Source organism: Anolis carolinensis, chromosome 5 (genome assembly GCF_035594765.1).
Source record: "Anolis carolinensis isolate JA03-04 chromosome 5, rAnoCar3.1.pri, whole genome shotgun sequence".
NCBI classification, from domain to species: domain Eukaryota; kingdom Metazoa; phylum Chordata; class Lepidosauria; order Squamata; family Dactyloidae; genus Anolis; species Anolis carolinensis.
The window spans coordinates 84,025,977-84,039,974 of NC_085845.1; the positions used below are offsets into that span (position 1 = coordinate 84,025,977).

The following is a 13,998-nucleotide window of genomic DNA, read 5'->3' on the forward strand; positions in this document are numbered from 1 at the left end:
CAATTGGCTAAAGACAATTATTCCTCTCCCTCTAATTAGGACTTTATTTTTCTTTTCTTTTTGTTGTCGGAACGTAGGGGCAAGGATGGTGGATTGTGCTGCCAAATTTCTAGGTTCTGGGGCTTGTACTTTTGTTGTTTAGTGGGAGGAGAGGACACCATTTGTCTTTTATATATATAGATAGCTAAACCTCCCCAGATAAAGCAATCATTTTTCGTTAACAATATCATGTCCACTCTTTTTTTGTAGCTTCAGACTGGATTCACCAAAACATGAAAACCAAAAGCTGGTAGGAAAATATGAACTCTATTTACAATCACTTAAGCCACTGGAGATGATGGTATTCTAATAAGAACTGTAATGCAGGAAAGGGAATTAGTCAATAGCCTCTCCATTTGTTTGTTCACTGTTTGGAAGAACAGCAGAGGTGGATTTTCAAACTTCTTTTGAAGGCTGATAACCATATTTGGGATATACTTTAGGAGAGGGGCTGGGCGACTTGCGTGGGATAATGGGCGAGGACAAGCTCTTGCCCACAGGTTCTTCTTTGGGCTTTTGGGACTTTGGATTGGTCTTTTGTTTCAAAGCCTCAGTCTTTTTCTCTAAAGGCTTTGGTTCAACGTAATTTTGTTCTCCCAGCTTCTCGCCACTGGTCTCTGCTTCCTTTTTTCTTACGTTCTTTGTAGTTTCTTTAGCTATCTCCTTTTGTGCAACAGGTTCTTTTTCTTCTCGCTTGGAAGGCACATTGGGATCTTTCCATCGTCGAGCCCCAGACTTTGAATTATATTCATACCATTTGCCAGTTACTGCGGGGGGGAAAAAATAATAATTTAGTCATTTCTTTTCACAAATGAAGGGCTGACATTATTGTTTGTTCAGCTAGCAGTGAAGCCTGGGGATAACAGTTGGAATTTCCTAGATTGTTTGAGGAAAATTTCCAGAGCCACAATACTCTTTAAGCTTTGAGGTACTTTGTATGCCACTGAGTATCTCAGATGTCCCAGCTATTTCTTCTGCTAAAGTCTATAACTTTATTACAACTGAAATAATGCACATGGGGCTTACAAAGCTTCTAAATGTATAGATGATTGCAGGACCAAGTGTAGTGATTAGTGGCGCAGGCGGGAGAGCAAGCCAGCTGCAATTAACTGCAATGAATCACTCTGACCAGGAAGTCATGAGTTCGAGGCCCGCTCAGAGCCTATGTTTGTCTTGTCTTTGTTCTATGTTAAAAAGGCATTGAATGTTTGCCTATATGTGTAATGTGATCCGCCCTGAGTCCCCTTCGGGGTGAGAAGGGCGAAATATAAATGCTGTAAATAAATAAATAAATAAATAAATAAATAAATAAATAGTGATTAAACACTTTACATGAGTGGAGTAGTTGCCCCCTTGCAAAATGCACTGCTTCTCATTGCCTTAAAAAACTACGGATGTAAAGAGTTACTATATGGTTGCCTATGCTGATAATATATACTGTTGTTGGCTCCTGTGGCCCCCCCCCCCCATTTTGGTGAGTAAATCCAATGAGATGCATGATGGCAATCCACAGGCATCTCTGGTGTCCCTGCATAAGAGAGAAGTAAATGTATATTCTCTTTTTTTCCTGTTGTTTGAAGTGCAATGCCAATATTTACCATAGAATGTAGGCATTTCACTGCAATTAAATGTAAGGGCTGGCTTCAACATTGCAGCTACAGACCTTATGTGCCCTGATAGGAGGCTGAAGGCCTTCCTTTGCCCAATCTATTAGCGGGGCCATACATCTCAGGAGACGTTAGGAATGTTCAGTGTATTGTCAAAGGCTTTCACAGCCGGAATCACTGGAGTGTTGTGTGGCTTCCGGGCTGTATGGCCGTATTCTAGCAGCATTTTCCCCTGACGTTTCACCTGCATCTGTGGCTTCAGATCCTCTGAAGATGCAAGACACAGATGCAAGCGAAACGTCAGGAAAAAATGCTGCTAAAATAAGGCCATACAGCCCGGACACCACAGGCAGCTGCATAAATGTAACATAACAGTGGATGCTGAATAACTTTTAAATTTAACAACAGCCTTTCCCCCATATTTTTTCTTCTCAACCCAGTTAGTAAAAACTTTACCTGGGTCTTTTGCTTCCCCATCAAAAATGGTGTTTATGTTGGTCATCTCCTAAGGAGAAAAACAAAACACTGCATCAACCCCATTAGTTGAAGAAATGGCAAGAAACCAAAGGACTGACCTTTATGATCCCTAGAGCCTACATATTACTTTCTAGCAAGGCATAATTAACACTGGGACCCGAGGCCTTTCCACACTGCTGAATAAAATCAGTTGGTGCAAGTGATCACATTGTACATATGTTGTTCTGGGTTTAAGAAGAATAAACCACTTGTTCTTTATTGTTCACCTGCGTGGCACATATCTTCTTTCTCTGGCAAGGCAGTGCGTGGACTACACATTTTGATTTTTCATTACATCACAACTACTGCCTTGAGTGTTGTTGCTCAATACTCAAGAGAGGATTAAACATGTTACACATCTGGTATCCCAAGTCAAATGTGTCATCAAGAGAAATCATCAATAATAGAAGGAAAATTTGGAGGTTTCTTAGCAAATGTGCTGTTATTTCCTAGATTTTATGTTTGGTATAATTAGCAAATGTTTTCAGGATCTTTTCATCTGGAAGCAAATGTCTGCCTTTTTTAGTGGCTTTTGTGTTTCTGAACATTCATAGATACGTGAATGAGGCTAAATGTGTTGCTTTGAAAGATAGGTCAGACCACAACACACAGACATATACTTCTTCTTAATTTGTCTTTACTCTTGATAGGAACAACGAGGGTTGCAGATGAATTTTCCATTTGTCTACCAGCTAATTCCTCAGACCCCTTTTACACAGCTGTATAAAATGCACATTGAACTGGATTATATAGCAGTGTGAACTTAGATAATCCAGTTCAAAGCAGATATTGTGGATTGTTTGCCTTGATATTCTGGGTTATATGGCTGTGTGGAAGGGTCCTCAGCCACTGGAGATTTCATTCAGATGTTTCTCCCAATCTCCATTTGGTCAAAGTGACAGAAAACTGTTGTCTGGCAATGATTTTTTAATTGTTGAAAGTATTCAGGTAAACTTCATATCCTGATTTATGAAGTAGTAGATGTAACAGAGAAAATCAGCTAGCTAGTGCACACATAAAAAAAGTTTATTTTCCTTATAAACTGCTTAAAGATGAATCTCACCCATATTTGTAAGAAACAAGGATCAATTGGAATATTCACCAGATGACAAAATTTCAAAGGGAATAATCTCAGTTTTTAATCCTCTGAATTCTAGAGATGGGAAATAGATCCTCCAGTGGGTTATGGCTATGGCTTTGCATACCAACAGAGAGAGAAACCGGACACTTAGGATATAGTGTACAGTGTGGAAAGACCCACTATTTCTGATCTGTTTTAATGGTATGCCCACTAATTTTTTAGTTTTAATGTAGGCATATTTATCCTACATTTAGGACCTAGGCAGTAAGAAATGATATAATGAAAGGAGGTGTCTCCCATTTATTTTTTAAAAAAACTAATCCCAAATAAGCAATGCTTCCTTTTAAATTGAATATGTTTATTTTACTTACCCATACTACTTCTTTCTTAGCTTTCTTTTTGTCTAAAAAAGAAAAATATAACATTACAACTTGTTTGTTTTTCCTAATTTCTAATTTGATTTATCCTAGACCTGTAACAATGTCTAAGAAACTGGAAGGAAGACTGGGAAAGATGGAAATAGAAATATCTTTGTCAGAACATTCATACCAGTTAAAAGGCCTTTGCAAGTCTTTTTTAATCTTATGTCTTAACGGAGATTTTTGCCTCTTTTTTTTAACCCTAGAAGGGTTGGGGTTAGTTAGTGTAGCTCAGACTCAGTTCTTTACTACTTAGAAATGTAGTTATTTTTGTTGTGTAAAGAAAGAACTCTGGAGCTTTGCCTCTTAAGCTCTACATTCTTTGCAGCCACATGGCACTTCACACTCTGCTTGCTGTGAGCTGAATGCTCAACTGTAAGTATCCTGTTTCTGCGTATTTTGGATGCTCTGCTGTTTTTGGGTAGTTTCCCCTAACACCCAGAAAATCCTAACAATATGCCCATGTAATTTATCTTGTTTGTGGTGATCTCTCTTAGATCTAGAGTCCAAGAAACATCCCAACTCCTTCCATAGCCTTTATTCTTTTATAATTACAGAAAAACAGTCTAACTTCCTCACTATGGTTCTGATAATCAGAATTGTGTTGATCAGTAGAAGACAAATTATCTTAAATTCCAAGTAATAAAACTTCTACTTTATTAGCAACAGAAAAAGTAACTTCCCTTGAGATCCAGACTGTTTCCGTCCTGGATTGGTCAGCCCACCAATTTCTTAGGCATTGAATGTCAAAAGTTTAACAAATAAAACTAGAACAAATAATATATTTCCAATTGAAAGTTAATGTTGTCCCTTTGGCTGTATCCATCTCAAAATACAAAGGGGAGCACATATTTGGAAGCACACTCTATTTTGTACACATGGCCATTTCATTTTCTGCCCTAAGGTGAGGAATACTGCATTAGAGCACAAAATGAAGTAGAAGGAAGCACCAGAAATATTTGTTATTAACTATCCAATAGATCTCTGTCTAATTTTTGCTAATATTACAACATTTTTATGTATGTAGATTGTAATCCAATCCAGTTCCATGTAGTTCCCTGGTCTCAATGAGATTTTAGAACATTATTATTTACAGCATTTATATTCCACCCTTCTCACCCCGAAGGGGACTCAGGGCGGATCACATTACACATATAGGCAAACATTCAATGCCTTTTAAACAATGCCCGGGCTGTGGCGCAGGCGGGAGAGCAAGGCAGCTGCAATTAACTGCAATGAATCACTCTGACCAGGAGGTCATGAGTTCGAGGCCCACTCGGAGCCTATGTTTGTTTGTCTTATTCTATGTTAAAAGGCATTGAATGTTTGCCTATATGTGTAATGTGATCCGCCCTGAGTCCCCTTCGGGGTGAGAAGGGCGGAATATAAATGCTGTAAATAAATAAATAAATAAATAAATAACATAGAACAAAGACAAGACAAACATAGGCTCCGAGCGGGCCTCGAACTCATGACCTCCTGGTCAGAGTGATTCATTGCAGCTAATTGCAGCTGGCTTGCTCTCCCGCCTGCGCCACTTGGCTAAATTGCATCTAATAGACATACACACTTTCTTTTTAAAAATCTGAGACAGTTTTCAATTGATAATGAAAATAAGGGAAATACATACCTGGCACTTGTATCCTATTTAAAATGAATCAAAAAGATTTATGTTATTAATATATTTGAATATCTGTAGCCTGTTATATATAAATGATAAACATGTAAATGTTATTCATATTTTGAGTAGTCATTTGACAATGCAAAGCATAAATAAGGACTGATCTATACTACCTCATCAGACGGGGAAGAATTAGCAGCATGCTTCACTTCGCCACCCCTTTAAGCACGGAGTCCGCTGGCTCCCATTAAAGGATATACTACTATTTCCGGTGGGGCTCCATGCCTAAAGGAGCGGTGAAGTGGAGTAAGCAGAAGGCTTCCCGTGTTACCTAGGAACAATAAGGGGAAGCCGGATGATCTCCCGGCAGGTAAGAAGGGTAATGCGGGGCATGGGACGATGGGTGTTCCCCCACCCACCCCCTGATCACAGTTGCCAGATTCGCCACAATGCGTGGCAATTCTGGCGGCCAGTGTGAAGAGGTCCTATAGTGAAGAGTGTCAAATGAAATAGTTAATCCAGGGTTTTCAAGGTGGGCAATTTCTTTGGTCAGCTAGCAAAAGCTAAGCCACTGCCACATGGCATATATGATAAAGCGCATAATCCTTTATACCATTTGCATAACACAACTTTTCACTGCCTTTCTTTTATAGGAAGCAAACATTATGTATGTATGTATGTATGTATGTATGTATGTATGTTTGTTTGTTTGTTATGGCACTCATTTTGTGAAGGAGGCCAATCAGGTTAGCCTCTCATCATTGTTCTCATAGCTGGGCTCCTTGTTCTGACTTCAAAGCAAGGGACTTTGCTGGGGAGATGCTTATCAGGGAAGGTAGTGGCAGTATTTTGTCAGTCACAAGAAGATTATTTTGTCTTTTCAATGGTGAGGGCCCAATTGACCCCCATCACCGTTCGTGTCATGCATGTCTTGTCTCGAATGGGGAGAAGTGGCAGCCCTAAGGAAAATGAAGAGGAAAAAAAAGTGATCCCAATCTGAATTTGGGTAGGGGAGATGTGTGGTCATTATACAATGTTAGTATAATATGAGTAGTTATGGTTCTGGGGGGGGGGGGGATCTGGAGCAGCTCCAGATCACAATGCTATGAATTGTAACTCGATTATTTTGTTGGTGTAAACAACCCCTGTGTGAGAGTATAAATGGAATCATAAGTGTGACAAATGCAGTGAAACTTTGAGATCTACTTTAGCGAACCCAGGAAAAACAACATTCTCATTGGTTTGGATCCTGAACAGGAGTGCTCCAGAACAAGTAGGTCATATTGGTATAGATTGCATGCGCTGAAACATTTTTAAACATGGAAAGAAAGAATTCCAAATGTGTTGTTTTCTTACAGTTACTTACAGTGGTTTTTTATCAGCTCTGGGTTTCCGTGCACAGTAGCTGTAGATATATCTCACCAGCAAAAAGCTTAAATATCCAAGAAGTCCAAGGAGTAGCAAGCTGCCAAGGACAATTATAAATGGCACGTACCAAGCTGATGCAGAGTATACATTTGCTGTTCTGGTTACAATAGTAACACCAGGCTTGTAAGAAAAAATTCAAGAGGATGTTGTTTTACTCCCATCCTTGGAAAGTTAGCCCCTCAGTTAGCAATCATATTTCAGACATCTTTCATTCTTCCAATGCAATGGTTTTTAAACTATTTTGTCACATGGAACCCTATAAAATCTACGAAACCTATTGAGGAACCCTTAAATGTTTATGTCCCATCCACTTTCCTTCTACAACAAAAATACATTTTAAATGAAGTACAAAACAAAAAATTATTTATTACATTTATGTTATATATTTTGTAGGGGGAAAATAATGTACCATTAACTTCAAAGTATTGTGTAACTTATCCACTTATAATACAATTTTTTTAAAAAATTTGATTTATAAATTTGATTTTGCAATATTTAAAATGTGTGGTTAATTGAAAAATACAAAAAATTCACAGCAGCATGCACTAGAAACATTGGAAAGTCTGCAATTCAAAATAATATTTTTTAAAAGTTTCTAATGAGACATGAATTTTTTGAAGTCAGGTCTGATGTTGGTCATCTAGATTTGCATATCTGCCTCAGGGTTGTGTCTATTTTTTGCTTGGTCTTAGTGAGAGTGTATTTTGAGAATGCTACCATCAAGATATGTTGTAGGAAAGGGTAAAAGTATTTTTACAGCTCACTTTGCAATGTCTGGATATTCACTTCTAAGCTTGACTCAATGTCCAAATAACATTGATGGACTGAAAGTGTCTTTTAAATTTTTGTCAGCTACTATGTCAACAAGTTGTTCTACTTCTCTGACTAGGAGATCATATCATTTATTGAGCCTGTGAATGTATTTCAAAGCCAGTTTTTTGGTACTTTGGAAGTGTAAAATATTCATGGAATTAACTGTGTAGGTTTTGTAGATGTTCTATTATTTCTGATGCAATATTTATTTTATTTATTTATTTCAGTTATTTATACCCCGCCCTTCTCACCCAAGGGGACAACAAGAAAATAGTTTCAGATTCACACACAAAAATTGTACAGTGTAGGGAGGCATTCCATAACTTTTTTTCACACAAGATTCCAAAAATGGGATTTTTCTTAACATTGTGTAAATTTTGGCATGAACTGAAAGTAAAATCCCACATGAACCCTGAAGAGATAGGTTCAGTTCATTGAGAACTGAAAATATATCAGGCAGATATGACAAATGTTGTAACCACTCAGTCTTAATGACAAATGAAATGAAAACTCTTACACAGTAGAAACATTACTTCATTCCAAAGGGTTAAAACTTGAAACAAAACTTTGCCCTGAGACAACCATCTTTCTTCAGTGTAATGTAGCAAAGTCTTGAATTGGCTTCTCATTTCTTCACAGGGAGCAGTGAAAACTCGAGAATACAGTGGTCCCGATTTTATAAAATCCACTATTTTTACTGCTTCATTAAGCACATTTTGAAGGTCCGGTGGCATGTTTTTCACTGCTAATGCATGTCTGTGGATGATGCAATGGCTACTTCCAATTTTGGGCATGATGCTTTTAACACGAGCAATAAATCCATTCTGTGTCCCAGTGAAAGACATTGCACAATTAGTGCAATGCATTTGTTCCAGGACAGTTCATTTTATTTGAGAAAGGAATCAACCAAATAAAATACATCCTCCCTGGTTGTCTGAGCCTTGAGAGGCTTGCAAAACAACATTTCATCTTCAACCGAATCACCATTTATGTACTGGACGATAGCAAGAAGTACTGCTAGCCCAGCAACATCACTTTTTTCATCAAGTTGCAATGCGTAACACCCATTACTTGTTATACGGGTAATAACTCTATGTTCAATCTGTGTGCTCAGATCATTAATCCGCCTAGCAACAGTATCGTTTAAAAGTGGAACTGACCGAATGACATTTTTACATTTTCCACCGATCACAGTTTCAGCAACATCCATTATGCATGGCTTTCTTAGAATCTCAGCCGTTGTATGTGCCTTCTCAGCCTTAGCCACATGGTAACTAACTTGAAGTGACACTTGGAATTTTTCTGGAAGCAGCTTGAGATAATAAACTTGTCTTGCTTCAGTTTAATTTGTCCAATTTGTGCTGGACAAATTTGATTGATTTGTCTTTATAATCACTATAATTTGTATACAGGTGTCTTTGCAGCTTAGTCGGAGCTAATGAGCTGTTATTAAATGTCTAAAAACAGATTATACACTGGGCATTTGGAACACAAGGATTCCCACAGAAGTGAAATCATATGACAAGTATTCTGTAAGGTATTTCTGGATTTTAATTTTTTTCTCAACAGATGTTCCAGGATTGTTAGTAGAGACAATTTTTTTTCCTGCCGCCATTATGCATAATTTTTTCATGAATCCCCTGATAACCCTTTACAGAACCCTGAGGTTCTATGGAACCGAGCTTGAGAACCACTGTTGTAATGGATGTGTTTAGAAATCTATCTTGATATTTCTTTACTTGGCTGCCATTTATTGAATATGCTAACAGGAATACAGGAACTACCTATCTATCCAGGTTACCTGTTAATGTGCATTTCACGCTATCAAATACCCTAAAGGCACCAGACCCTCCCCGTTCTATTTTCTGAGATTATATAAAGCGGTCCACCCAAAACTACAAATCATTTTCATTCAAACTGATTTGGGCTCAAGCCTAGTACACATATACACCGACACACTGTTTTCCTGTGTCATAGCCTATATACATCAAGAGCCCATTTCCTTCTCCTAACTGCAGGGCAAAGGTAAAGGTTTCCCCTGACGTTAAGTCCAGTCATGTCCAACTCTGGGGGTTGGTGCTCATCTTCATTTCTAAGCCAAAGAGCTGGCGTTGTCCGTAGACACCTCCAAGGTCATGTGGCCAGCATGACTGCACGGAGCACCATTACTTTCCTGCCGGAGCGGTACCTATTGATCTACTCACATTTGCATGTTTTCAAGCTGTTAGGTTGGCAGAAGCTGGAGCTAACAGCGGGCACTCACTCTGCTCCCCGGATTCGAACCTGCGACCTTTTGGTCTGCAAGTTCAGCAGCTCAGCGCTTTAACACACTTCGCCACTGGGGGCTCCTCTCCTAACTGTAATGAGGGTACTATTGTCTAAGTAGAGGATATATGGTAATCTTTGTTTTTCTCTTGCTGTCCTCCACTTAGAAGTTTTTTGAAAAATGCTACAAATCTCCAGGTGCTTCTGGCTTGAAACCCCTTTGTCATCTTGCTCATCTGCTTACTACTCAAATGGCTGTTGGTAGTGGCAGTGTTAGTAGTTGGGTGTTGAAGTCCAAAACATCTGGGGACCTACAGGTTGAGAACCACTGGTGTAGTGGTTTATAGGCTGAACCTATATTCTGGTCAAGCGGGATTGGAATCCTCACTTAGTCATGGAAACCTACTGGGTGACCTCGGGCAAGTCAAACACTCTCAGCATAAGAGGAAGACAATGGCAAACCTCTTCTGAATAAATATTGCCAAGAACCATTTCATTATGAGTGATTATAGTACTTGGAATGTGCATAATCGAGCCATCTTGATTCTTAAACACCAAACAATCCTAAACATGCGCATAAGATCAAGCATTTCAGCAGACTTACTGTGGTTGGGATCACAGTGGTTGGTTTGGGAATCACTCTGATGGTTAAGGTTACTGTGCCAGTTTGAATGTTGGATGTAGCTCTATCATCAGTTGTGAGTAAATTGTCATCTGTTATGAATACTAAAAGTCTATAGTCCCAAATTCTGTCCAGACCTCCCTCATAATCAAATGGCAATGCAAGCATCAATCGTGAGACATTGGAGCCTGCGCTCGGTGAGAAGGTGAAATGGTTATTCACGTTACCTAAAAGCAGAGACAAATTGAAAAATTGAACATTAGAATATGTATGAAATTATAGAGAGGCGTCTGAAATGCCCTAAAGACACCAAATCTCAGCTGATCTTAGAAGCTAAACATTTTAGAAGAATTAACTGGGAAAACTACTTCTGAGTATTCCTAGCTTAAGAAAACCCTAGGAATTTTGGAGGTCAACAAAGGCTGACAGGTGGATTGAAGGCAAATTATGAACACATCTTCCAACTTCATCAATTGATTCTACCTTAACTGGCTATTAATGGCTTAGGTAAAGGTAAAGGTTTCCCTCTGACATTGAGTATAGTCGTGGTTGGCAGAAGCTGGGGCTAACAGTGGGAAGTCACCCTGCTTCCCGGAGTCAAATCTTAAATGTTGATTATTTAACTGATAATTATTTAAATTACTTATTTTAACTTGTGTAATGTATTGTATTGTTTGTTGTTTACAGAAATATATTTTACTTTGTTTTACTTTGTCTTTATCATGTTGGAAGCCACCCTGGGTACCCTAGGGGACATAGGGCAGTCTACAAATAAAGTATTATTATTATAGTAGAGTCTTGCTTATCCAACCTTTGCTTATCCAACGTTCTGTATTATCCAACGCAGTCTGCCTTTCAATAGTCTATGTTTTTATAGTCAATGTTTTCAATACACTGCAATGTTTTGATGCTAAATTCGTAAATACTGTAATTACTACATAACATTACCATGTACTAAACTGCTTTTTCTGTTGATTTGTTGTAAAACATGATGTTTTGGTGCTTAATTTGTAAAATCATAATGTAATTTGACATTTAATAGGCTTTTCCTTAATCCCTCATTATTATCCAACATTTTCGCTTATCCAACATTCTGCTGGCATGTTTATGTTGGATAAGAGAGACTCTACTGTATTATTATTATTATTATATTATGACACAGCAAACAAGATAGATATGCTGGATTTCATATCACAAAATCACAAGTCGAACACTTCCCAAGTGTCTAGGACTGTGTGATGTATTTTCGGATGATGCGTGCAGATCCCAGCAGATGATGATGATAATGATGATGATGATTATTATTATTATTATTCAGGGTGGATTCATGACACAACCATTTTTCATGCCCTCTCCACCTCAATGACTGCCTTTCACCTTTTTTAATAGGGCTGTATTGACTACAACTGCAATACCAAAAAAGGGAATATAAAAAGATATTAAGCTACTGATTCAAAGATAGTTTCAAGTAGGATTTTATTTCCTTTGAAGAAAGGTACTATATTCCTGCAAGGGGCTTGTAATGAAATTAGGCATTTCTGAACTATATGCAATGAAATTTGGGGATAAGTGTATTAAAAATCTTTGGGAGCTGAGACTGGCTGTCTGATGAACTAAGTGACCCTACAAATAGACAGGAACATTATGTAAATTTCTAAAATAGTACCATTGCAGAGGAAATTTTCTTACACACTTTTGGTGTTATCTTGTTCAATCAGATAAAGTGGAGTTAAAGAAAGCTCAGTTAAATTTCATGTCGTATTACAAAGAAGACACAGGCAGAAGTTATACTAAAGAGAACAATAGTTGTGGGCATGTCACTCTCTCTCAGCCACAGAGGAAAACAAAGGCAACCCCCCTGTGAACAAATCTTGCCTAGAGAACCCTGCAAAAATATCACCTTAAGGTTGCTGTAAAACAACCTGTACAACTTGAAGACACACAACAACAAAGTCCAAAACATATTGGGAAGGGGGAGGACACAACTTTTCCCCAGTTGTACCGAAGGAGAAGGCTGATAATGATTTTTCAGGAAGCTCAGCCACAATTAGTTATTATTTTGTAAAAGAACTCTGAAACCTAAAATGTATTTGGAAAAACTGGAAAAAATGTCAAGCCGATTATTGTTTTCAATAATTTCATAAGCTACATGACTGAATTGAACATCAGCTGAACTGATGATGACTTCAATCTAGTACAGTGGTTCTCAACCTGGGGTCCCCAAATGTTTTTGGCCTACAACTCCCAGAAATCCCAGCCAGTTTACCAGCTGTTAGGATTTCTGGGAGCTGAAGGTCAAAACATCTGGGGACCCACAGGTTGAGAGCCACTGGTCTAGTATATACAGTATTCAGCTTTAGTAATGGTGATCAATAACCAATGACAAAATAAAAAATAAAGAGTCCAAAAGCAAAGTACCTGAATTAATAGAATAACGGAATGATTTGGGACTTGAGTCCTTGTCTTCACATGTAAGAATGAAGCCATTAATGTTAGTTCCAAATTCTAGGTCCACTGGAACCTCCAGCAAATATGAATTGGGTGAACAAATGGGTGGTTCATCATTCTCTTCTAAAACGTTCACAGTCACCTGAAGGAATGAATAATTTTTCAACCACCTTTCGATTAACTAAAAAAAAACAAACCCTTTTCTACTCACTGCTATGAAATTACATTTTTCCACATATATTTCTATCTTTTAAGAATTAAAATTAAACACACATTTAGGCTTGCTTTGACACTCTTGACTGTATATTTGAAAAATGTTTCAGATATTCTATTTTTAGAGGAACTATATTTAAGAGAAATCCCCATATTATTTATTATTTTTACAGTGTTGCATTTTGCTCCATATACAGAGATTTCAGAGCAGAATGTAGGCATAAATTAATCAGAGGATTGTCTCAATTGAAGAACTATTCAAATACTTGGTTAATGGTGGGTCAACACACAAATAAAATGGTTCTATTCTAATAGAATTTTGGCCACTCGGTAGAGTTTTTGTCATAATCCCTTCTCTTTTACGTCAATTTATTTATGTATTTGTTGAACATATAACATGCCTTTCTCCCAAGATAGGATTCAAGGCAACTTGCAATCATTTTTAAAAGATTGAGATAAATATTATTTTATAACAGTTAAAAAAGAATGAAACATCAATATTATATGACAACAGGGATATTGGAGACTGGGCAGTACTTCTCCAGTACGGTCAGATACAAAGTGGATTCGTTCAACAATAGCCTCTCTGCAGCCTCATTTACACAGGATAGAAACCTGCTTTGCTATAGTGAGGCATTCACTACTCCTTTGTGGAGAGAAAAAAACTGAGTATTATTATTATTAATAATAATAATAATACCCCTTGGACTGCTTTCAACAATCTGGAAGGGCATCATCCTAATATGCATGTGTTGCCTCTCATTTGTTCCAAGGATCTTGTCCTTAGATTACACAGATTGAAACATATCCAATAGCATTGAACAAGCAGGGGCCAAGGTTAAATCCACTGGACGTGTAATAACTATAGCATCCAAAACAGGGTGGATCTGAATACTTGTCACTGCAAAGTGCTATGCAAACTCTTC

The 13,998-nt window shown here is 37.9% G+C and overlaps 1 protein-coding gene across 1 annotated transcript in view; it reads right to left on the reverse strand.

Annotated features, from left to right (window-relative positions):
* Positions 1–287: 287 nt before the first annotated feature.
* Positions 288–13,998, reverse strand: part of cdhr3 (cadherin related family member 3) — a 74,869-nt gene continuing 61,158 nt past the window's right edge. The window contains 6 exon segments of the mRNA XM_062982727.1: positions 288–806; positions 2,103–2,151; positions 3,615–3,705; positions 6,650–6,831; positions 10,394–10,638; positions 12,830–13,001. Coding sequence (XP_062838797.1) covers positions 436–806; positions 2,103–2,151; positions 3,615–3,705; positions 6,650–6,831; positions 10,394–10,638; positions 12,830–13,001 — 1,110 coding nt within the window. The 3' untranslated portion in view covers positions 288–435.